Source organism: Microtus pennsylvanicus, chromosome 9, assembly GCF_037038515.1.
Source record: "Microtus pennsylvanicus isolate mMicPen1 chromosome 9, mMicPen1.hap1, whole genome shotgun sequence".
Classification (NCBI taxonomy): Eukaryota; Metazoa; Chordata; class Mammalia; order Rodentia; family Cricetidae; genus Microtus; species Microtus pennsylvanicus.
In genome coordinates, this window is record NC_134587.1 from 105,786,528 (window position 1) to 105,811,710 (window position 25,183).

The following is a 25,183-nucleotide window of genomic DNA, read 5'->3' on the forward strand; positions in this document are numbered from 1 at the left end:
CGCAGCGCGCATGGGCGGAGTCGGCCGCACGGGCCTCCCTGCTATATCTGCGCCTGCGCCGCGTCGCTGCGGGGCCAGTCGGGACGGAGGAGACAAGATGGCGTTGCGAGCGATGCGGGGAATCGTGAACGGGGCCGCGCCCGAGCTGCCCGTGCCCACCGGTGGACCGATGGCCGGAGCTCGGGAGCAGGCGCTGGCAGTGAGCCGGAACTACCTCTCCCAGCCTCGTCTCAGTGAGTACGGGAAAGGGAGCGGGGCTGCCTGGCTTGTGCTCACCTGTTCAGACAGCGGGGAGGGGATGGGGTTCATTTCCCTCTTCGCGCGGCTCGCACGCACCTCTCCAGCTTTACGTTGGCATTGCCGTGACTTAGGTGGGCCGAGGGCGGGAGCACTGACTGGAAGCGCCCCATGGGCTAGTGGGCTCCTGGCGATTGCCCCACCCTCCCCGGGTTCCCCGGACTGGAGTATTCTTAGGCACTTGTCTGTCTCTGAGGGCCACTCCGTGTCCCTCGGATCGTGGTCTGCTCCTGGCCTCATTTAAATGCCTGTGCGTTGGGAGAACGCCCACTCCCGTCCCCCCTGCCCCGAGGACCTCTGGGCAGGTGGACTTGGCAGGAGGTGTAGTGTCATCGCTGACGTGGGCAGGCTAGAGGGAAAGCTGGCTTATTCTGCAGGGACCGCTCACAGGAGGACACCTAGATACCTGAGAACCTTAGAACTGAAAAGTACCCTAGTCGTGCAGTTCCTCCCTCTCATTTTACAAGCGAGACGCCTAAGGTTCTGGAAAGGAGAGGCCATGCCAGGTTTCAGACATCTAATTATTGGCAAAGGAGGAACCAAAAATTGGGATTTCTTAATCCTTGCTTGCTCATGTGCCGTTTCTTCCTTTACTCACCAGCTAACCAAATTCAGTTGACTGGAAGGTTCCTTGGTAAGGCCGAAAAGCTTTCCCCCCATATCTGGTGTTATGTGCATAGGCTTACGTGTGGTGATTATAAAAGACCATAATAAGCGATGTTTAAACAGACAAGACGGTCAGTCGTTCCCAAAGAAAAATGGCTCTTGTTGGCTGCAGATTTCAGTTGTATAGCTCCAAACCTCTTCACGGCCCCCTTGAAGCCAGGGAGAGAGCTTTGGAAAGAGACTTCTTAAGTGTCTGTTGTTTTCCAGGTAATATGACTGCATTAGCACTGGTTAATTGCCAGCCTGGCTCTGTGGGTGGCTCATTGGTTAAGAAGAATTTCAGATGGAGGGTTTTAGCAAGTCGCCCTCCAGTCTGACTAATCCTGTCCTGAGCTGTCAGTGGGTCATGTGATAACACTGCAGTGTGGGGAAGGGAGAAAAACACAGTGGAGACTGACTGGATTGCCGAGATGTGCCTTTTAGGCTTTTTTTTTTTTTTTAGAATAATTGTTGGAGTTAGCCTGTTAGGGGCTCATAGGAGCAGAAGGAAACATTGAAAAGCCTGACAGATTTATATCTAAGAATTAGATTCTTGTGAATTGCATTTGGTATTCATCCTTTGCACTGGGCAGAACCCATGGACATTGGTGTGTCTTCTAGTAAAGATGTTATAAGGCCACAGTAGTCTTGTTTGTGTGTAATGAATCACTTAGTGTCAATCTGAGAGCATAGAATACTCTGGCTAATGTATAGTAAGCCCTTCAGAGATAGGAATAGTGTCTCCCCACCAACATCTGCATGTCCTGGCTGGTGGTTGAAGAGTTTGCCCAGAGCGGGATCCTGCTGACGAAGCTGTCGCTGAAAGGGCCGTAAGTTGCCCTCTTTGCATCCCACGCTCACAGTGCTCTGTAAATTCTGTAACTTGCAGTTCATTGTCCTAGTCGTGTAGTGGGTAGATTTTAAATATGGATGGAGTTTTCCTGGAGTTGAAATACTGTACTTAAGCAAACAGCTAAGTGAATTTAAGTATCGTCTTTTACTATTTTTGACACATTTTTATTTTAATCAGTTTTAAATGCTTTCAGATAATTATTAACATTTTAATTTTTATTATTAAAGTGTCAGAGTACCACCTAAAGTGGTAAATAATTATAGTTATTTGATATATACTCTTTGACAGAGAAATGGAGTAATAATATCTGCAGTTCCCCTGTGAAAATTAGATCCTAATTTAAAATAACTTTGGGTTTATTGGGCTGGTAAAAAGAAATGGAAAGTAAAATATTCAGGCTTGGAATTAGCACCTACTCTTGAACACCTTATTTGACTTTCTGACATCACTATACACATGCTTTTAAAGCAAAATATTTGAGCGTATTGGTTGGTTCCACTTTTCTTGACTCGTGTCAGCTAACCTTAAGTGTCTTGTATCATAAAGCAGAGCCCCAGCAAAAGCACAAGGAACTCTGCTTGCGTTTCCCATAGGACTTCTTTCAGGTGGCCATTGCTCAGGTTAGTTCTCTGCTCTTGCACAATAGAAGGGATTGCTTTCTGAGTTTTGGTGGTGCCTAAAGAGCTAGGGCTTATTGTGCAATGGCTATTCCTTTAAATATGTCACAATCCTTGAGGCTGTTAGTGGTGTTGAACAGCCTCTTTCCCTGCAAGAGGAAGAGCCGGTCATCTGACGGAATGTGTGTTCCTTAAAATCTTTGTAGTTCATGAAGTTTTGTTTTTTTAATGGGTTGATTGTTGAGCAAGTTGTTTGTTTTGTTTATTTAAGAAAAGGGACTGTAGATTCTGGATTCACTGTGAAGACAATGCTGGCCTTGAACTCAAAAGAGATCTGCCTGCCTCTCCCTCCCAATTGGTGAATTTAAAGTCATTCACCACCAAACCCAGCTGTTTGTTTTACCCTGTATCCCTGGTAACAGCTGTCTTCTTCAGCTTCCGAATAAGTCACGGCTTTTAAATGCTACTCTGTAAATGTTTTTGTATAGTATACCCATGTATCTGCTGTCGCCATAAGGGAAATAATTTGTCAGTGACTGCTAGGTGATGCTCTTGGATGCCATACTCAGAACTGATATCCAACTGTGAGTGGTTATTCTGGTGAAGGCTGGATGTATTGAGGACTAAAAGGTGGTATCTGATGTTTTCCCCGCACAGTTTTCTTTTTGAATACTTTCATTGTCATGGAAAGGGCTGACCTTCTTATTTAAACTGTCTTCTTGTACCAATCTCTATTATAAATGCTAGGAACTGTGTGTTCTCTATTTTAAGTTATACTGTAGTCAGGTAGAGTTTCAGGACCGTGGAGTAGCAACTGTAAAGGAAAGCAGCACAAAACTTTGAGTAAGACAAACCTCAGGTCCTCCATTTTGTAGGGAGATTACACTGGCCTTGCTCACCTTCTAGTGTTTGTAAAGATAAAATCAGATGATCTGAAAATGCTCGGTAAAGTGTGCCTCGCTCTCCATGGTTTGGTGTATTTCCACTTAGTTCAGGTGATGGGGTCCACTCTCAGTCTCTGTTATGTATGTGCCTCTGTCTCACCTGTACCACACTAGATAGCCTGTGAGGGAAAACTGGCTTCTCTGTCGCATCTCTCATTCCCTGCTTGCAGAGCTTGCATTTGCTTGGTTTATCATGGGTTCAGTGGCCACCGTAGACCGAGCTGGGCTGCTGTTCTAACAGCAGCTGGAGAAGGGTAGGTAGCTTTGCAGCAGCGATAGAATGTAGAAACCAGGAGAACTGCCTGGCCCACCAAACTGTAACATATCCTGCACTTTTCATAGCTCAAATTGTGGGTACTCTTGTTTGAGGCAGGGACTCCTAGCACGTAGCCTAGGCTGGCCCTGAAATCACAATCAAAGTGCTAAAATTACTGGAATGTGCTGCCGTGCCCAGCCTCGGGGTGCAGTTCTTAGAAATAGAGGGTGCTGCTGTACAAAGACTTCCAGACACGGCTAGTTGAGTTTTAGGATTTGGCTCAAGTGCCTAGAGACAGGCTTCATTCGGGTTGACAGGCTTCAGGTGCGTGGGCTAGCTCCTTCTCTCTGAAAATGATTTTGCTCTTGGAAAGCCAGGAATAATGGAGCTGTTGGTATTCAGTAAATTTGTAGTGTTTGCTTATTGGCTTTTCAAAGGTCATATATTCATTGTTGCAAATTTAGAGTTCTTTTTTCAATTAAGTTTTTATTTTTTTTCCTGTTTGTCGTTCTGGGGATTGAACTCAAGACCTCTACGCCTTGTCTTCTATAGTGGACTCAACTCTGCTGTTTCCTGGAAAAACCGTGACTAATGCTTTTTCTTGGTCATGTGTTTTGCTTGTGACTGGCAAACTTCATCGTGTGTAATGAGTTTGAATTTTAACCATGATATTCTTAGCCATAGTTGTCAATACTCAAAATTCAAAGAAAGTACTGTCTTTTTTGAAGTAGAAGAATTTTAAGAATTGGAGGGATTTTAATGAAGTGTTTTGAGAGTTTCTTATCAATCCCATTATCCCCCTTCCCTGTGCTGTAAGGCTTAGGGAAGGTTTGGGGAAAGTTCAAGCTTCTGTATCTTTAAAAGTGGGTTTCAGGAAGCAATGTAGCTCACGACAGTTCTAGAAAGTCTTTGAAGAACAGTATTTGGGGTTTTTAAAATGAAAACAAAGTTTTTGAAAGGTTGAAATTACATGTTTGTTTTTTTTTTAAAATAGATTACCTTAAAGCAGTAAGAATGTTTTCCTAAAACTGGCCTGAAGTGCAGCAAGTCTTAACGCCCTCATCCAAGATAGTAAAAGACGTCTCAGTTTGGGGGCCCTATTGAGACTTAACGCCCTCATCCAAGATAGTAAAAGAAGTCTCAGTTTGGGGGCCCTATTGAGACTTAACGCCCTCATCCAAGATAGTAAAAGACGTCTCAGTTTGGGGGCCCTATTGAGACTTAACGCCCTCATCCAAGATAGTAAAAGACGTCTCAGTTTGGGGGCCCTATTGAGACTTAACGCCCTCATCCAAGATAGTAAAAGACGTCTCAGTTTGGGGGCCCTATTGAGACTTAACGCCCTCATCCAAGATAGTAAAAGATGTCTCAGTTTGGGGGCCCTATTGAGACTTAACGCCCTCATCCACAATAGTAAAGACGGCTCAGTTTGGGGGCCCTATTGAGACTGCCGTGACATAGGTATTTGCCGTCTTGTGTTTAACTGTCTCGGTATGGAATGGGCTTGCCTTTTCTGTCCTAGTCTGTACCAAGACACTTATTTCCTGACTTTGAGTGAGAGGGATTGGAAGCCCCTGCAGTGGACAGACTGGTTAGTAAGTGGTTTCCTCATTCTTGGGAAGATGGTATTTGTTCCAGGAATCTTTGTCCAAGCTGATTGGAAGATCTCAAATCAGACAAGTGAAGCATTCCTGACCAGTTAATAGTTTCACATAAATTATTTTAGGCTTTATCATATATTTTCCTAAGAAATGTATTTTTTAGCTCTTCTAATTATGAGATTTAGCAAAGTTTGAAGTTGTCTGCTAAAGTTGTTATTTTCTAACTATTTTGTGGTCTAATCAATGTGAACTTTGCCAGCAAGAATAGCTAACTCCTTTCTAGAATGAGTGAGGGGCTGGAGCTGTCAGTTTTGATCATTTGCTGCTTTTGCAGAGGACTTGGACTCCATCCATTTCCGCTCATGTCAAGCACTTCTCAACCACCTCGAACTCCACCTGTGGAGATCAATGCACTTTGGTTTTAGCAGGCACCTGCTGACATGTACTATACATAAAATTTGGACAACCATGCATAATAAATACAAATAAAATAAATATTTAAAGTATATATTAAAATGAATGAAAGTAGACTAGGTGTTTCTTTCTAGGGCGTACATTGCCTTTAACCTTATAGTAATATTTGATTCTTTTGTTCCTTTTTGCCTGGAACTTAACTGTCCTACCCTTCCTGGTTTATTAGAGGGGGGCACTGTGCCCTGCTTTTAAGTATTTTTTATTGTATATATATATATATATATATATATATATATGTATATATATATATAATATATCTAAATTTGTTTGTTCATTTATTTATTGTATGTGTGTTTGTGTTTGGGCGAGTGCATATGTTTATTGTTTGTTCATTTATTATGTTTATTGTTTGTTCATTTATTTATTGTATGTGTGTTTGAAGTGTTTGGGCGAGTGCATATGTGTGGATTAGGAGAACAACTTTTGGGACACATTTCTTTTTGCTGTAGCTTGAACTCAGGTTGTCAGTCTTAATGGCACGTGCCTTTACTTGCTGAGCCATCTTAACTCTGTCTTCTCCCACCCCTGCTGGCACAGCTATCAGCCTATTTATTGGTGGGGAGGGGCTGGAGAGATAGCTCGGTGGTTAAGAGCACTGGTTGTTTTTCCAGAAGATTCCCAGTACCATGTGGCAGCTCTCATTGACCTTAGCTCCAGTTCTAAGAGATCCAACACACTCTTCTGACCTCCACGGGCACTGCACATACATGGTACACAGACATGCATGCAGGCCAAACATCCATACACATAAAAATAAAGGTTAAAAGAAAAAAAATTAAATCCCCAGCACCCAAGAACCTGAGGTGGGACAGTTGCTGTAAGTTCAAGATCAGGCTGGGCCATAGAGTGAGACCCTGACTCAAAAACAAGTAAAGAGTACTTATCTCACTGGGTGAGGTGGTACACACCATTAATCCCAGCTCTCAGGGAAGGGAGAGACAGATCTCTGTAAGTTCAAGGCCAGCCAGAGCTACACCCTGACGTCCTGTTTTAAAAAGCAACCAGAATACTTAGCTTCCTTGACCCCTGCTGGTTTTCCATTGCCTGCCTCCTCCTTGACGGTGTCTTTCCACATAGTCCCTGTTGTTCATAGTCATATTATTCCGTATGACTTTACCTCCCACGGTTTCCTCAGATTTTCTCCGTGAGTTTTATCACTACTTTTTTTTTGAGACAGGGTTTCTCTGTAGCTTTGGTGCCTGTCCTGGAACTAGCTGGCCTCAAACTCACAGAGATTTGCCTGCCTCTGCCTCCCGAGTGCTGGGATTGAAGCGTGTACCACCACTGCCCGGCTTGTCACTACTTTTTAAAGTTGTTAGGGGTTCCTTGTCTGTTTAGCTAAGTGCCTCTGCCTCTGCCATCACATTGACACCCCCCCACACACACACCCCACGTGAAAAGGGAACTTTTCAAGGGCAGCAGCCTCAGTGTTTCCTTAGTACCCTGGGCTCTGAGAACAGTGGCTTACTTGGAGCAAGAGGCAAATGTTTTTGAAGATGGGCATTGAAAAGTTGTACAGGAGCAGCTGTATTTTAAAGCTCATTGAAAAATTTGTGAAGCTTTTTGTGGTGTCTAATAGGTAGATGGGGTGGGGGTTAAAACCAGAGCGCCATGCCAGCTTGTGCTGCGTCACTAAACACAACTCTTTCTTCCAGCCTACAAGACTGTCTCAGGAGTGAATGGTCCACTAGTGATCTTAGAGCACGTGAAGGTACGGACGTCCACTGTGGTCTGACTGTTGGACTTCACATTGCACTATACTCTTTATGTGTGTTCTCAATTGTAAAGCAGTTTTCGGCGTGACTGTAAGTATTCTCTGCAGGAAAGAGACTGAACGTCAGAAGACTGGGTTCCAGTACGAGGTTTAGTGTGGATTCCATTTCACAGCCTCAAGTCCCTTGTCTTCAAAGGCAGAGGAGAGAGTTTAACTTTATATAGATTTATACGGGGAAAACAGAAATAAAGAGTGTGTTTTATAACCTGAAGAATATTATACAGAGGTGTGGCATTTTGTGTCCTTTGTTAAAACCTGACGTGTTAGGCTTTTTAAAGCAGTATTTTCCCTCTGTACTAAATGTTAAACACTTGAATAACTAAGTGTAATTTACTTTTGAGAACCTGATGTGGACTTGCAAGTAATGAACATACAAGAACAGAGTATCTCAGTGGTGGCAGAAAACCATCAACAGAATAGTTTGTCCTGCCTTGGTCATAGGGATCATTGGTTTACATGTTCTGTGTCTGTTATGAACTTACTGCTAACTTTAGGAAAGGAGTGGTGGAATCTAGTCTCTCATTCCATGGGATTCTTACATTCAGAGTATTGTCAGAAAAAAATACAATATTACAAACAAAAGCTATTTTAGAAAGACAAAAGGAAACATATCAGAGAAAGTTTATATCGTGTGCTTTCCAGAGTTTCTGCTGGTGGCTGTTGCAACAAGGCTGGGAGAAGCACACAGTTATTATTTTGTTGACAGATATCAGTGATGATCATGTATGTTTTTAGCATGTCACCCTCTGGAAGCAGAAAATAAATCGAGAAACATTTTTTAAAGAAAAAGTGCATGTTTCCTTTAACTTCATCACAATGATAATATTTTTTATGACAAAGGAGTCTTACAGAGTAATCTTGAGAGTAAACCTAGTCCACGTCCCTCTGTCCCAGGAGGAGGCATCGGGTGTCCTCTGTCACTCTCTGCCTCGTTCTTTGATGCTAGGTCTTTCCCAGTTGGAAATCTTGTAAAGAGTTTTCTCAGCTGGACTGGAAACCTCAAGCCCCACCCATCCTCCTGGCTCCAACTCTCGTAAATTCGGATATTTGTACTACGATTTATAACAGTAGCAAAATTACAATTATGAGGTAGCAGTGAAACCATTTTATGGTTGGGGTCACCACACCTTGAGGAACTCTATTAAAGGGTTGCAGCATTAGGAAGATTGAGAACCACTGCCCTAGTAACACTGTGTTTTCAATTAGTAAAAGCTGCTCTGTTTCCTTCTGGCTTCTGCCCTCAGTATTTCTAACATCAGATGTACAGCATCACAGTAACTGAGTTCAGGTTTTCCACAGACCAGGAATTTGACTCATTTCTTACCCCACTAACTTGCTTACATACATGTGGGGTACCCACTTCATTCGTACAGCATGGGTATCTAGGTAGACACAGCTACTATCGGGCTTGGCTGTAAATCAGAGGGTCTCTGTTCATTTTCCATAATCTGCTAGAATGGTGCATCCAAAGCAGGAGCAGTTAGTTTACTGACTTACTTTAAAAGGTTACTAGAAAGTATAAATGAATAGCCAGATGAGTGAATATATAGATTCCTGAGTACAGGGCCTTTGCCCCGAGGAGCTGAGGGCCATGTGTGTCTGCTTGTGGCTGCATTCTTTCCATCAGTAGAACTCCCAGCTCTCGGTACTTCTATAGAGAATTCTTTATGTTACTACTGTTGATCGCATTCCTGGCTGTATTGACCATGTCAGTCTCAGACATCAGAGGATGGGTGTTTGAAACATCTAGCTCTGTAATTGGGTGCGTGGTTCCCTTGGACAGTGGACACCATCCATGGTCTCCTGAAGTGCAGGCCCAAGTGTGGTTGAAGGACTTGCAGTGAATTCCTTTCCTCTCGATTGTTCCTGATACCTAGGAAATTACAGGGGTTTTAGGAGCTCTGGCCAAGACCTGACCTAAAGTTAAAAATGACCGGGAGTAAGATGAGAATGCTCGTCACCATTGCTGCCATCCTTGTGTTTGACCTTAGCAAGCAGTGGGAAAAGAGCAAGAAGGGAAAGGATGGGAATAATAGCAGCTGTCATTGTTCCCCGTGAGATTCCATAAAACCTTAAGTCAATACTATTTATTAGACACAGTAATGAAGAGTCAGTTTACGGAAACCAATGTAGCCACTGTGCTAGACATAACTTTGTATAGAGAACACCGTGAGACTCACAGAAAGGCCTGCAAGACTCCAAATACCCAGAAATTTCATTTGTTTTCAGTGATTCCACTTAACTTTGACTGGGTGAGTAGAGTCAGATTTGTAAAAGAATTGTTTCTGACCAGCTAGAACGGTCAGAGAAAGGGTGAGGAAGCGTGGGTAATTAGAAAAGGGATAAACCTGTCCATGTCATAAGGATATGGGACTCAAACAACTGCACACGTATGATTTTTGGTTGTCTTGCCTTTCGTGAGACAGACTCATACACCTCCCCCACACCCAGGCAGGGTTTCTGTGTAGCCCTGGCTGTCCTGTAACTCACTCTGTAGAACAGTCTGGCCTTGAACTAGAGACCCACCTACCTGCCTCTGTCTCCTGGGAGAGTGCTGGGATTAAAGGTGTGCGACACCGCTGCCAAGACACATTCTCATTACTTAGCCAACTCTGGCCTGGAACTGCATTCCTTCTGTCTCAGTCCTCTGAGTGCGGGGATTATATCTGGCACATATGACTTTTTGGCATGGTGAATTGGGCATTGTGAGAAACATTTATGCTAGTCAAATGTTGTTAAAGCATTCATTTCCCAAATAAAAATGGAAAATAAATAGAAAATTAAATCCAGGTGGACTTGAGTGAGACATCAGCCTATTAGAAGACAAAAGCCTATCAGAAGACAGCACTGAACCCCCCTTTATGACTATCAGATTGAAGGTTTTCCTAAATAAAATATAAAAGAATAACAATACATACTTTTGTGAGATAGAAAATGCCATAAGCAGAATTAAGACATTGTTTATAAGAGGATTAATATCCACATTTTATAAAACCACAAATGAGTAAGAAGGTAGAAGATTGGCAAAATTAGAGGGAGAAGCATATTGGTTTGGTTTGGTTTTTTCTTTTTTGTGTGCTAATAAGGGAACTGTGAGTTAATCTGGTACCTTTGCAAAATAATTGGGCAGAAAATGGTGCAATTTGCCAGTTACATGTACAGTCCTAAGGAGGTACAGACAGTAGGCTTGGGAGTTTGAGATCATCTTCAATAATACATATAGTGAGTTCGGGGCAGCTCAGCTTATATTATATCCCATCTCAAAAATGAGCAGTATAAGGCTGGATGGGTATGTGGAGTAGGAGGGAATCTTTCAGAGATATACATTCTTACATAGAATGATATATATGTTTAGACTAGATTGAGTTTATACTTTACACATTATCTTAGTCTGATGGTAACATTACATAGTAACATTTTCTCTTTTTCCTCTCATGTGAGGCCTAGGTGAGTACAGGTATACATAGCCCAGAAAATGAACATCACTTTGAGTGGAAGAGACAGTGTTATTGGTAATCTTTCTGGAGTCTCAAAGCCTTAAGATATACACCCAGAGGAAAATTAATAAATGTAATTGCTGTGTTTTTGCAAGATAATGCCCTCCTCTCTGTAGCTTGTACTAATGTGCCACTTTGTGTGCCAGCAAATATAAGTTGTTCCACTCCCTGTGTATTTGTTGGAAGGTGGGAAAGTGCACAGACAAGGTGAGGTAGAGAAGCATACAGTGTCTTGAGTAACATATAGAATGCTGATTGTTAATCCTTCACTGTTTCCTGCTTAGTTTCCCAGATATGCTGAGATTGTCCACTTGACGTTACCGGATGGCACAAAAAGAAGTGGGCAAGTTCTAGAAGTTAGTGGCTCCAAAGCAGTGGTTCAGGTGAGCATCCATTGAGCCATTTCCTAATCAAAAACACATCATGTTCCATAACTACATGGTGATGAAAAGCCACATTCACTGATAATTGGATGCTATCAAAATGATACCCAACTCAGTTCTTTGGAATTTTTTCCTTACATTTCCTAGTTCTTAATATTATTACAAGAAAAGAGAGGTTTCTTAACGTGTTTCCTAAAAAACAGCCTACAGCCAGGGTAGGTGAAATTTCTAAAAGTGGTCAGATATTAAGTTTTCTTTAGATATTATAAGATGACCAAAAATCCTCAAATTTTCTTTCTTTTTCATTGTTCTTTCTTTCAACCATCACTTTTATGCATAATTGACACCCGTAGCTCACAAGCAAGACCCTGGGCCTACTAAGTGTCCCTGACCTAAATTCTGTTTCCTTTCTGGTTGATTCTTTTTCTTCATAGGTATTTGAAGGGACATCAGGTATAGATGCCAAGAAGACATCCTGTGAGTTTACTGGGGATATTCTCCGGACACCAGTGTCAGAGGATATGCTTGGTAAGTGGACATCACTCTTCATTCTGTACACAGATCTGTTTCCTTTTAAACACATTTATATAATATCTGGAAACATAAAATATGGATTTGGAAGTCAGGATCTACTCTCTTTTCTCTTTTTGCTGTTGCGTAGGTCGGGTATTCAATGGATCAGGAAAACCCATTGACCGAGGTCCTGTGGTGCTGGCTGAAGACTTCCTTGACATCATGGGTAGGGGCAGTAGATGGATTTCAGTGCTGGGGAAAACAACTTTTGACTATTGGGAGCCTTGCTAGAGAAAGAATAATTGTTGTGGTATCATATCAAGTAAATAATTTTAAGTACAGAGAAATTCATTGTATAGTTTGTTAACAGAAGTTTCTGTCCCGCCCAGTCCTGCAGCCATTCAGTCCCAAAGAAACATACAGAGGCTTGCATTAATTATAAACTGGTTGGCCTATTAGCTTAGGATTTTTATTAACTAACTCTTACATCTTAAATTAACCCATAATTCTTTTCTGTGTTAGCTACCTGGCTTGGTACCTTTTATCAGTGACGCATTCTCATCTTGCTTCCTCTGTGTCTGGTAAAGACTGCAGACTGACGGAGCCTTTCTTCTTCCCAGAATTCTCCTGTTCTGGTCGCCCTGTCTGTACTTCCTGCCTGGCTACTGGCCAATCAGCATTTTATTAAACCAGTACAAGTGTCAAATTTGTACAGGGTACAAGAGCGTTGTCCCACAGCACAGTTCGGGTCTTTTCATTTTATCCACAAGTAATATGTAGACATTCTGACGCCTTCCCTTTTTGGATACATCAGGTCAGCCAATCAACCCTCAGTGTCGAATCTACCCAGAGGAGATGATTCAGACGGGCATTTCTGCCATTGATGGCATGAACAGTATTGCTAGGGGACAGAAAATTCCCATCTTTTCTGCTGCTGGATTGCCGCACAATGAGGTGAGAGCTAGGGTACTTGCTGTGTCATGTCACGGGGAAAATCTGTAGATGCATTGGCGTATGTCTGCTCTCTCACTTCTTCTGTATCTTTATAAAAATAACAGAGAGTTAAGGATGAGTTGCTTTGCTGTCAGAATATGTTGTAGTTCACTGCTTGAATATGATTGTAGCTTACTGCTTGTTTCTTTTTATCTTCAACAGATTGCCGCTCAGATCTGCCGCCAGGCTGGTTTGGTAAAGAAATCCAAAGATGTAGTGGACTACAGTGAAGAAAATTTCGCCATTGTGTTTGCTGCTATGGGGGTAAGTATGGTATTCTGTTGGGAATAATATAAGATTATAAACTACACATATGTCGTTGATTTTGTTCCTAGGTAGAGACAGTGCACCTTGGCATTTTAGCAAAATGAAGGAATCAAATTTCACATGTGACAGAAAATTAGTAATACTCTGTGTACCTAAATTTACATTCTAAAAAGGAATAAAAATGGATGCTTGAATTTTTAAAAGAACAATTTAGATTCATAGCTTGGCCTTCATCAAAACTAGATGATGAGAATTTTCTCCTCCCAGCACTGATGAAGTCATTGATGTTTAGGTAAACATGGAAACAGCCCGGTTCTTCAAATCTGACTTTGAAGAAAATGGCTCAATGGACAATGTCTGCCTCTTTTTGAACTTGGCTAATGACCCAACGTAAGTAAATATGGTCACTTCTTTCTGTTTGAGAAGATGGGGATCAAAGGAATTAAGGAAGTAAACGTCACAGTGAGATCCTCTTCACTGATGAAACCCTATATTTGAATTCCAGTCTGCTTCTTGATTCGCTTTGCAGTCAAGACGGAGTTAACGTAGACACTGAAGCTTATAAAGTGGCCAGTAATACTTGACTGGATTGTTAAATGACATCAGACATCATAGATGATCAATAAATAACCTTTTCTTCCTGCCCCTCTTCTCACCACCCCTTGTCAGTTTTGAGAAACGATAGCTCTGAGAAATGACAAGCATTTGTAAAATGATTTAACTTTGTGGTACTTACTGTTCAGTGAGTACACAGAGTAATTTCCTACAGAGGTATCTTCAAAGTAATAATTGGGTGTCACCCCCCTTCCCCCCCCACCCCCCTGATTTATAGGACTTTCAAAGGAGAAATTGCTGTTGTGTCCAGAATTGTTTTGGTTCTGGCTTTTGAGTGACCTGGGACTTGTTTGATTTCAGCATCGAGAGAATCATTACTCCCCGCCTGGCTCTGACCACCGCTGAGTTTCTGGCTTACCAGTGTGAGAAGCATGTCCTGGTCATTCTGACAGATATGAGCTCTTACGCTGAAGCGCTTCGAGAGGTAACTTTTCCTTCCCTCATTTTTTTTCCCCTCAGTTAAACAAAATGAGTCAATTCGTAGGATTATCTTGACCCTTTGTAAGTTTTTGTTTTTCTTTAGTCATGTTTTTGAGCTTGTTTCTGAATGATTTGTAGATTATCTTTATTAGAAAAGACAGTACAGTTTTTTTTCTTTCTGTGAACCTGGGAATCTTAGAAGGTAAGATTAAAATTAATAGCCTGCCTAACACATTGTTACTGTCCCAAGGGTCCTAGAAGTAAGAAAGCCCTACAAGCTAGTGACGATTCCCCAGTTTTAAAAAATTTTGTCTGTTGGCTTGTCTTGAGTATATGTATTTGCTCATGGAGGCCAGAAGAGGGCATCAGATCCCCTGGAAGTGGAGTTATAGATGCTGGGGGCTTCCCAGTGTGGGTGCTGGGAACTGAACCCAGGACCTCAGCTCTTACCCTTCAGATCTCTGTTTTTAATGATTATATATTTTTGTTTTGTTTTTGTTTTGTTTTGTCTTTCAAGACAGGGCTTCTTTTTCGCTTTGGAGCCTGTCCTGGCACTAGCTCTTGTAGACCAGGCTTGAACGCACAGAGATCCACCTGCCTTTGCCACCCAAGTGCTGGGATTAAAGGCATGTGCCCAGCCTTGATTATAATATTTTAATAAGTGGTTTGGTCACACTGTCTTTGGATTTTCTTCTTCAGAAAACCAAATGTCTGTTTAATAACAGTTATAACACTATCATCTTACAGAAATTTGACTACATAAAAAGACTTCTAAGGAAACCTGCTCTCAAACAACCTAGATTTTAAAATACCCAAAATTAATCAGCACACTGTCACAATGTTCACGTTGAGTCTGGGAAAGACTAGAGCCTTCCCTCATTGAAACAGATCAATACTTTTGTTAAGGACAACAAAAAGAGTTACGAGAAAAGATTTTTTTTTTTTAAAGATAAGCAGTTTACAAACCTAGATTTGCTTCACATAGATTGGCAGCATTAAAGTGTCCTGCCAGATCCCCGTGGCAGTGCCGTGCATCGCTGACTGCTGGTCTGCGGGTCACACTTGAGAAGCATTGCAAGAGCCTACACTGGCAATGCTCTGAGGGGCTTGTGATGGTGGAGTAATGCAGGTACCCACATTCCCATACGTGTGGTCAGGTTCATAGATAGCCCAGTCTAGCCGTGACTGACTGTAGCTGAGATATTCACCTTGACCTTTGGAATTCTAGACATACGTCACTAAGCTGGGCTCTGGTTGTTTTGATCATGGGAAACTTATCTGAGACTCAGTTCTGACTGTAAATTTGGGATACACTTTTTGTTTGGTTGTTGTGAAGTTTGACTCATGTGTGAGTCATGTGGTAAGCCATGTATTCTTGGTATGTGTTCCTTTTTAATTTTTACCTTTTTTATTTATAACCACTTAAATTAATATTTTGTTGAAAACTGAAGCCAACATTTTTTTAACTTTTATTCTAATCTCATACTTTACCTTCTGACCGCAGTTTCCACTCCCTCTATGCCACCCAGTCCTTCCCCTCTTCACCCAGATCAACTTTTCTTTTGTTTCTCTTTTTAAAAAAAAAAAAAAAAAGGCAGACCGATATCCATCGAACATGGCCTAACAAGATACAGTAAGACTGGTCAGAGACCTTCTAATCAAGGCTGAATGAAGCAACCTAGTTGGAGGAAAAGGGCAGAGACACCCCCCCAACTCCCAGTTAGGAGTTGCATAAGAAAGATTGATGCAGAGGGTCTAGCTCTGACCCACGCAGACGTTCTAGCAAAACGTTTTTCTTACTCTGATGTGACATGGTCTTCTCCATGCTTGATTTGCTGTCAGGTTTCAGCAGCCAGGGAAGAGGTTCCTGGTCGGCGAGGTTTCCCAGGCTACATGTACACTGATTTAGCCACGATCTATGAACGTGCTGGTCGAGTGGAGGGTAGAAATGGCTCCATTACTCAAATCCCTATTCTCACCATGCCCAATGATGGTAAGTTTGCATATTTGATTATACCAGACTATATCACTTTTGATCTGTGTGTGTGCATGTGTGTGAGAGAGATTTGTGGGCCAGGTGGGTCAGAGGACAGCTTGGCCAGGTCAGTTTGCTCCTACTAAACAACACTGTCATTTGAAGAGCATCCCTAATTATCCTTACTACTTTCTGTAAGAAAGGCAGTTTTCTTTGTAATTTGAATTTCAGATTTTCATTTATGATGTTCTGTTTCAAATGTCTGCTGTTTTCAGAGCACTGTTTTAGTTATGAAGAATTTATCTCTGTTTAATGTAAGCTGCTTGGATTTCCTGTGAGACAGTCATTTCAGCAGTTAAACATGCAGTGAAGATCATAGACGTAAAAATTTTTGAGATGTTTGACCCCAGTTTGGGCAAGAAGCAGCTTGCTTGTCCCAGGCCTGTGCAGGCCTACCGTACCGTACAGCAAGGTTGGGTGTGCTTAGACTGGGGCTCTGCCGCCGTGGGTTTTTGTCCATATTTCGTTTTTAATAGCTACTTGTATGAGGCAGTTTGGGAACTAACTCATCCTGGTGAGCACTGTTGGATGCCTCAGAGTGTCTCTGGTCTGTGTTGAGCACAGAGGAGCGGAGTGGACTGTTAGGTTAGGAACTGGTACTCTACACTCACAGTCTGGATTCGTAAGCCACAGCAGCTGTTGTGCTGCATTGCTTGGGACACAAGGGGGCGTTTTCCCTCAAGGGGTTAAACGCTTACTGCTTGTCGAATCTTTGGGTGCTGCTTGAGCACCACTGCCATGCCTGCGTCCTACATTGGCCTAGAACTGTGTGCTTAGGATGGGACTTTATGTTTGCAGAAGAAGGCACGTAACTAGGAGCAAGTGTTTACTTCATAGTGTGCAGCACGTGTTGGTACCGTTGTAACTGGACAAGGAAAATGGCCATTTACTACAGTAACAGCTAGGCTCCTTGCCCGATGTTTAAACTTCATGAAAATGAAATTTGAGAGTAAACCCTTTAGTTTTATTAGCCATATTCAGGTACTCAGTAGCCATGTGTGGCAAATGTCTTTCCATTCTGCTTCCATATCTTGCTGTGATAAAACACCACGATAAACCAGACAGTGATGGAGCACGCCTTTTATCCCAGCACTCAGGAGGAGAAGCAGGTGGATCTCTGTGAGTTCAAGGTTAACCTGGTCTACAAAGTGAGTTCCAGGACAGCCAGAGCTGTTACACAGAGAAACCCTGTCTTAAAGAAGCACAACAACAAAATCCTGTGATTAAAAAGCACCTTAAAGGAGAAGGGCCATGTTTCAGCTTATGATTCCAGGTTGCAGTCCATTGTTGTAGAAAGGTCAAGGCAGGAACTTCAAATGGACAAGGATGCTCAGTACCTCCACTGTTTCCCTGGATGGGATTCCCTGCCAGGGAATGGTGCCGTCCATGGTGGGCTGTCTTCACATCAGTTAGTTAGCTAAGATAATTCCCCACAGATATGCTCACAAACCAACCCAACACGACTCTCTTCCCTTGTTGTATTTGTTGACAATTAAAGCTAACCATCTCACTGCTGTGTTAGACAGCACAAATAACATCATCCCAGAGATGGATTCTCTGGAGCTCTTGCAGCAGAGCTGTGTAGGTAATGTAGATTCTCTTCTTGTGAGATTGGCCATATGAGATAGCCATGTGCTTAATCCTGATGTCTTTCTCCGGCAGATATCACTCATCCCATCCCCGACTTGACTGGGTATATCACTGAGGGGCAGATCTATGTGGACAGACAGCTGCACAACAGACAGGTACTGACTGACACTTGAACGGTGCTGTGGGCTTGAAGCCACTTGTTACAGTCTGCTGACGTGATTGCTTCTTAAGTATCAGCTTGATGTTTTAATGTGGCTGTAAAAAAATGTCATTTCTGTAAGCTAAAATCATGTAGTAGGCAAAATGCCAGAGTTAAGAATTACCATTTTTATGTATTGTACCTTTAAATGGGATCAGCTGTCTCAAGGAACTGTTTTTTCGGGGAATTCTATACTAACAGCAGTATATGGTATCAATCTTATTAACATAAAAGCAGGATTTTTGCTGGCTTTGTAACATTTCCAAAATCAACTCTTAAGGGAAATTATTATAATGTTTTTATTTTGCTTATATAATTTTTGAGTTCATGCAGAACATTGTTTAGGTAGATACTGTGGTATCCTAGGCAGTTGTAACTAGATTTAAAAAAAAAAAAGTGCTCTCTTTATGTTTCTCTTTCTTGAATCGGATTCTCTGTGGAATACTGTGCCCCAAGTGTTTCTCACCACCGTTTCTTCCCTCATCTAGGAAAAGGTGCCTTTAGATTGTGTGATATGAGGGCTGCTTGTGACTTTAAAATGCTTCTCTGCAGTCAGGTTGGGATTTTTGCGTACAGTTGTTTTCTTTCTTTCTTTTCCACCCAAGATTTACCCACCTATCAATGTGCTGCCCTCGCTTTCCCGGTTGATGAAATCAGCTATTGGAGAAGGAATGACTAGAAAGGACCATGCTGACGTCTCTAACCAGCTGGTACGTGCTTCTCTGGGGATGAGGGCTGAGACTGCCTTTCTCTGTGTCTTCTGCTGTCCTGCCCATAACTCTTCTGGCACTCATTTTTTCTTCCCATCCAAGTAGAATTTCAATGTTGGTTTAATACAGAATAATACCTCATTGGAACAAAGCAACTCTTTTCACAAGAATAAATTATACTAATCAAGATTAAAATACCAGACTTAGGGGCTGGAGAGATAACTTGGTGGTTAAGAGTATTTGTTGTTCTTGTAAGAGGACCCACATGATGGCTCAGAAACTTGTGTAACTCCAGGTTTAGGGAAGTGACATTTTCTTCCGACCTCTGAGGATACCAGGCTTGTACGTGGTTTGCATCAATACATGCCTGTAAAACACTCATGCATATAAAATAAAACCAAACAACCCACTAGGTTTGGGCAGCTTGTGGTATCAGACCTGTAATCCCAGTATTCTGGAGGCTAAGGAATTACAGATTGGAAGTCAGCGTGGACTTCATAGTGACACTATCTCAGAAAGCAGTAATAGCAACAAGAAAATTACCAAGCTTGTAACTCATTTCTAAAATTTTAAATTTATTTTATTGAATATTCTGTCCCTATTTATTGATCTGTTTTATTTATTTATTTTTATGTGTGTTGGTATTTTACCTGCATGAATATCTGTTTACTACATGCATGCAATGCCCAAGACCAGAAGAAAGTTTAGGATCTTCCTGGACCTGGAGTTACAGAAACTGCTTAGCTGCTGTCTGGGTGCTGGGAATCTAACCTGGATCCTCTACAAGAATAGCCATCTGAGCTGGGCCATCTTTCTAGGCCACAGAAATTGAGGGGGGGGGGGGACAGGTGGCAACAAGGCTCAGTGGGTACAGGCACTTGCTACTGAATCTTCCAGTTCAGTCATTTCTGCCTGGATACCCTCACATTTGTTACTTAACATATGTTAAGTAAATAACCAACAGAACACTGAAGCTAACAGTTGAATTTATTCTATGAACTCCTTAAGGTCCATATAGGTTGTACATCAAAAAGAAAGAAAACTATCTGACTCTGCAGTAGAAATGGCAGGCCTGTGAAATCACAGGAATTTGAAGAAGGCCTATAGAAATTTCTTTGGTTCTTGTGTATTCTCTATCCACTGTCAATTCATTGGCATACTGAGGAAGTATATATTTGCAGTGTGGATGATGTCCGTACATTGCAAGTCTTTTGGCCCCTTTCTGGGGATACTATAATAAATACGAGCGTACTTTGCTGGGGGCTTTCTGTGTATCCTGAGCTGTTGACATGTCCTCTCTCTCTTCAGTATGCATGCTACGCTATTGGTAAGGACGTGCAAGCCATGAAAGCTGTGGTGGGAGAAGAAGCCCTGACCTCAGATGACCTTCTCTACTTGGAATTTCTGCAGAAATTTGAGAAAAACTTCATTTCTCAGGGTAAGATGATTCCCTTCAAACACAAACAGTTCAGAATTGTTAAACACCTAAGTGATCACGTTGGTGTCTGCATTTCTCCTCTAATGAGACACTCCTCCAGGTCTTAAGGCCTGACTTCCCTCTGCCTTCTGCACGTCCTCAGGGAACTTCTAATTATTATCTCACAAAGCCCAACCACCTTCTTTGCTGTTTTGTTTGTTTTCTTCCTGACCTTTGACTGGTACTGTACTGTGGGCTCTAGTTTGCTGTCTGTGGCCCTGCCTTCTCTCAGGCTCCCACAACTCACCTGCTATAAGCATGTCTTTTCATGTTCCAATGCCTAGGACCCAGTGACCAGAATGAGACTTTCCCCAGCTGACCACCTTCCTGCCTGCCAACACTCTGGCCTGTGTGCTCTTGGTGTCTGCTGGAGTCATTTTCCCAGCAGTTTATCTCAGTTGCTGGGCCTCAGCAGGTTGTGTTTTTGTTTTTGAGAATCTCCTGTGTGAGGTGAACTAAGATCATGCATATCCACCACCTCTGTTCTCCTCCAACTCCCCCATAGAGTTACCCCAACATGTGTTCTGTCACTCACTAGTCCACTTGGCTGGGCAGCATTCTTAGCCTTGCTTATCCTCTACTGATCAGGTAGTGTTCATTTGTAGTATTCTTCCTAATCTATTTTGTATTCTCACTACAATATTTTGTTCAGTAGTTCTCTCAAACTTTGATTTGCTTTTGTATCAGCCAAGCTTCTTAAAGTGCTGGTTCTGTCCCAGTAGATAGGTGTGGGACTGGACATAGTGAAGCTGCAGGTCTGTAGCGGGGCTGAGGTTTCAGGCCCTCCTCCAAAGCCCTGTCCTATCATCCTTGGCCATATTGGTACCAGCTTTCCACCACTCACAGCTCAGGGAACTATTGATCATTTTATTGGTTGTCTCTCTTCTACAAGGGTTTTCTTACATGGCTCATGTGGGTTAAGGCTAGAAATACTCTGTCCTTGAGGGGTAGTTAAAATAGGTATGCTACTTTGAGATAACACCTCAAGTGACACATGTAGGATTTGTGCACTCTTACTTGCATTATGCATTCATTATTTTTGATATCACCTCACACAATGGCATAATTGTTTGAGGGTTATAAGTGGAGCCAACATATGGTAGCAAGTTCTTAACCACTGAACTACACCGTTGGTTTTATTGGAACTTTTCCTTCTTTCCTTCCTTCCTTCCTTCGTTCCTTCCTTCCTTCCTTCTTTCCTTCCTTCTTTCCTTCCTTCCTCCTTCCTTCCTTCCTTCCTTCCTTCCTTCCTTCCTTCCTTCCTTCCTTCCTTCCTTCCTTCCTTCCTTCCTTCCTTCCTTCCTTCCTTCCATACAAAAGTTCTATGGTAAAGTTCTGTAGAGAAAGGAACCCAGAACTCCAGCCACTCTTAATCTTGTGGTTGAAGATTTGGTGGGGGGGGGGGCAGGATTTAATTCTACTATATTAAACAAAATAAATTCGGTTGGCTTATAATTTCAGCACTTAAGAGGTGGAGTTTGAAGCTAACCTGGGCCACTCAATGAGAGTCTGTTTCAAAATAAAGTTTTGAAAATCTCTGACCTGTAATATATCTGCTTTGCGGCATTGAGACTTTCTCCTATCTGTAGATTGCTGCAAACCTAGCTTTTCTCCTGTGTCCTGGTCTGCTTTTTGCTGACCTTTGAACAAAATGTTGGGTCATTGCATTTGTTGTTTAAGGATCTTACTTGTCTGTCTCTGTCCAACTCAACCCTTTACACCAGCATGCACACTGCCCTTGGGCCTCTCCTTACCTCTCATCTCTGGGGTACTTTGTATCCTCATTTCTACATCCAGTCTTGAGTCCAACTCATATTTTCTTTGTTGTATTTTATGCCTGCCTGATTGCTAGTTTGTAGACAGAATACTGAGTAATGCTGGCCAATTGGAAGTGCTTTGTCATTAATTCAGTGTCAATATTTTAGGTCCCTATGAAAACCGCACTGTCTATGAGACTTTGGACATTGGCTGGCAGTTGCTCCGAATCTTCCCCAAAGAAATGCTGAAGAGAATCCCTCAGAGCACCCTGAGCGAATTTTACCCTCGAGACTCTGCAAAGCACTAGCTACTGCTGCTCGTGTGGCGTGATTGTTGTGACCCTCTTGTGAAGTACTGGTTCTGTTTCCTGATTCCTTTTGCACTCCTCCGTCCCCACCTTGTGCGGGAGTTTACTTACCCGTTACTCTGTAATTAGAAACAAAGGCTAGGTAACTATTGTGCCAGTGTTGCAAGGTTTAAACTGCTATCAGAATGGAAGATCCTTGCCCGGAAAACCTCACCTTCAGTGCGTTCTTTAAAGGAGCAGAGGGGTGGCATGAAGTTTGTTCTGATGTATGTATTTGTACATAGTGGAGAGCTAGTTGCTAATAATGTCTTGTTTGGGTCTCCCAAACCCTACCTCTCAACTCCCTTAAGAGTATCACTGTTTTGAAGTTAAAATGCTTCCGTCTCAAACTTAGGGGCAAGGTGGAGACTGGAAGAATTCTCCGTTCAGAAAAACCATGAGGCTCTTGACTGAGCCTTCCCTCTGGAGTGCTGGTGTGCCTGTGGGTCTGTCCTCTGCTCTGCAGATGGGTTTTACTGTCTGCTTGTGCTTTCCTATGAGACGAGTTCCTTTCTGCCAGTGCTGTGAGTTGGAATTCCTGTGTGGCATCTTTTTTTGTGGCTCACCCAGAATCATGCAACATTGCACAGTTGGTACCACCCTGGCAGTGGTGACGTGTCTTGTGCTGGTGATTCCCACTGGGCTACAGTCATAGAATTGAGACTTAGAAAAAGCTGGGGTACGGTTCAGAGAAACCCTACATCCCATCCTCACCCTGTGTTTATGGTGGTTCAGGTCTCTGTTGCCTCCTCCATCCTGGGGTGGGGCGTGAAGATGGTGATGGCTTGCCCTCGGGTTTGCTGTTATTTTCAACTCTGTTCAACCCCCAGGCTCTCTGACCCAGCTCTGCCTTTCTTTCCTTCCTGCTCCTTCCTGGTGTGAGCCGTTAGCTCTAGTCTGTGCGCCTCCGCCATGTCTGCTGTTGAGTCTCTGTGCTGTGTGTTCTCAGGTGCAGCAGGAACTTCCCCATTCTGTGCATTCCATCTTCCAGCTGTTTTTCTCTGAGGGGATGGGGGGTCAGCATGATTATATTTTAATGTAGAAAATGTGACATCTCGTTATAAATGAAAATAAATGCTAAATTAAATGGAAGTTACCTGAAATGACTGTCTTCTCATCAGAAGGGGACCATCAGCAAGCAAGTGGGTAACTTGAGTCTTCATGGTTGTGACCTTTGTATGTGTGTGGTTTGTGTTGGTGTGTGTAAGAAATATGAAATACTTCATGTTCCTGAGGGCTCGAGTGAGAAGGCATCTGTGAGTACAACTACAGAGTCTTATTCATGGCAGCACTTAGTCTGCATTTATTAGTGAACCTTTATCAAGACAGATTGGCTCAGGCTGGGCCTGGAGAGATCGTTCAGTAGTTCAGAGAACTTGACTACTCTTCCAGAGTCCTGGGTTCAATTCCCAGCAACCGCAAGGTGACTCACAACCATCTGTAATGGATCTGATTCCCTCTCCTGGTGTGTATGAAGACAAAACACTCATACATAAAATACATGAATAAATAAATACAGATTCACTCTTCTGCAGCAGTTAGGGCTGGGTGGTTAAGGAGCACTCTTTCTAGTTGGTTTCTTTTTTTGATAAAAACATTTCTAAGGGAACTTTCTCTTTCAATTTTTAAATTTAAATCAGATTTAAATGATGTGTATCTTCAAACAGTTGACTGCTGCTCAGTGGAGACGTCGTGTGAATGAAAGATCATTTGTAGATTATTGTAATTGGTGCCTCACTGAGGCCCTACTTTCCTGTGCTAGTGGGTAGTTAAAGTGTCTGGTCCACAGGGCAGTCTGCTTTTGAAGTCTTCCAAGGCTGATTGCGGGCGGTGGGCTCCGTTCAATAGGAAGAAGGCATCAAAACAGTATAGTAGGCCAGTCTTGTGGATCAAGCGTGAGGTCCTGACAGGCAGGAGAATCAGCAATCCAAGGTCATCCTCAAATTCAAGACTGATGTAAGGGGCTATATCATCTCAATAAAACAGGAACAATAAAGAACAACAAAGACACTTCTTGAAGGAAGTTGCGTAAGAATGTAAGTATAAGGAAACGGTTTTATTTGCTGCCACTTTAAAACAACAAAAGTGGCATTGCATAGCCAGAGTGATTTAGACCAAACCGTTACTCCAGTTCAGTGTTGAACACCCGTCTCACAGGTGTTCTCACAGGGAGCACTGATGCCCTTCCTGGCAGCAAGGGCCTTCATGACTCATATGTGGGGCAGTGAGAAGTGTCTTCCAGTCAGTCACTCACTACAGCTCTGTGCCCTCCAGCATTTGTTTGCACACGCGGGCTACTAGGAATACAGTCCTCCTAATCAGTCTCCCAAACATCTGACCAGCTACCCCTAAGACTGGAGGCCCCGGGGAACGTGGTCTATAGGAGTCTGAGGATTGCCTGGGTTGAATATGCGTTGTCTTGCTGGGCCCAGTGAGTCACAGTAAGTGATACACCTGTCACACTGCTTTTCTCCAAAAGGGTTTCATCTCCAGATGACAAGAGCATTTTATAAACTGAGTAACTGTTAGGTTTCACATAGCAATGGTCTTGTTTCATATCAACAATTTGGTTTTTTTCCTTGATGCTCATCATCACCCAAAATGGCAGAGCAAGTGCTGGAGGCTAGCCCTTCAAACTGAACTCGGTGTCCTTGACACTCATCATAACCCAAAACTGCAGAGCAAGTGCTGGAGGCTAGCCCTTCAAACTGAACTCGGTGTCCTTGCGTAGCTGTGTGTCTCCCTCCGCATGCCCTCCTTAAGTAGCTGGGAGTGAGCTCCAGCACTCTAGAGCCTAAGGGTTTTTATTTCTGCCTGAAGTCCCAGGACTTTAGTAGGAGACAGAGGGCTGTTGTGGGTATGCAGCGGGGTCTCTGGAAGTCTAGAGTCACCAACATAGATGATCACATCAGATTTGCT

At 42.7% G+C, this 25,183-nt stretch overlaps 1 protein-coding gene across 1 annotated transcript; it reads left to right on the forward strand.

Moving 5' to 3' along the window:
- On the forward strand, positions 1-23,356 carry Atp6v1b2 (ATPase H+ transporting V1 subunit B2). The gene is made up of 14 exons (XM_075986928.1): positions 1-233; positions 7,343-7,398; positions 11,243-11,341; positions 11,776-11,869; positions 12,003-12,080; positions 12,669-12,808; positions 13,010-13,111; positions 13,407-13,504; positions 14,030-14,153; positions 15,992-16,142; positions 17,847-17,929; positions 18,579-18,683; positions 19,992-20,121; positions 22,086-23,356. Exons 1-14 carry the CDS (start codon positions 11-13, stop codon positions 22,223-22,225), a joined length of 1,623 nt encoding a protein of 540 aa, XP_075843043.1. The 5' UTR covers positions 1-10; the 3' UTR covers positions 22,226-23,356.
- The last annotated feature ends 1,827 nt before the right edge of the window (positions 23,357-25,183 follow it).

Bases quoted from the DNA above. Each gene is read 5' to 3' on its own strand.
- Atp6v1b2 (XM_075986928.1), top strand. From the start codon at position 11: ATGGGCGGAGTCGGCCGCACGGGCCTCCCTGCTATATCTGCGCCTGCG. The intron at 11,342-11,775 runs GTGAGCATCCAT...TTTTCTTCATAG, and splicing joins GCTCCAAAGCAGTGGTTCAG to GTATTTGAAGGGACATCAGG. The intron at 11,870-12,002 runs GTAAGTGGACAT...GCTGTTGCGTAG, and splicing joins AGTGTCAGAGGATATGCTTG to GTCGGGTATTCAATGGATCA.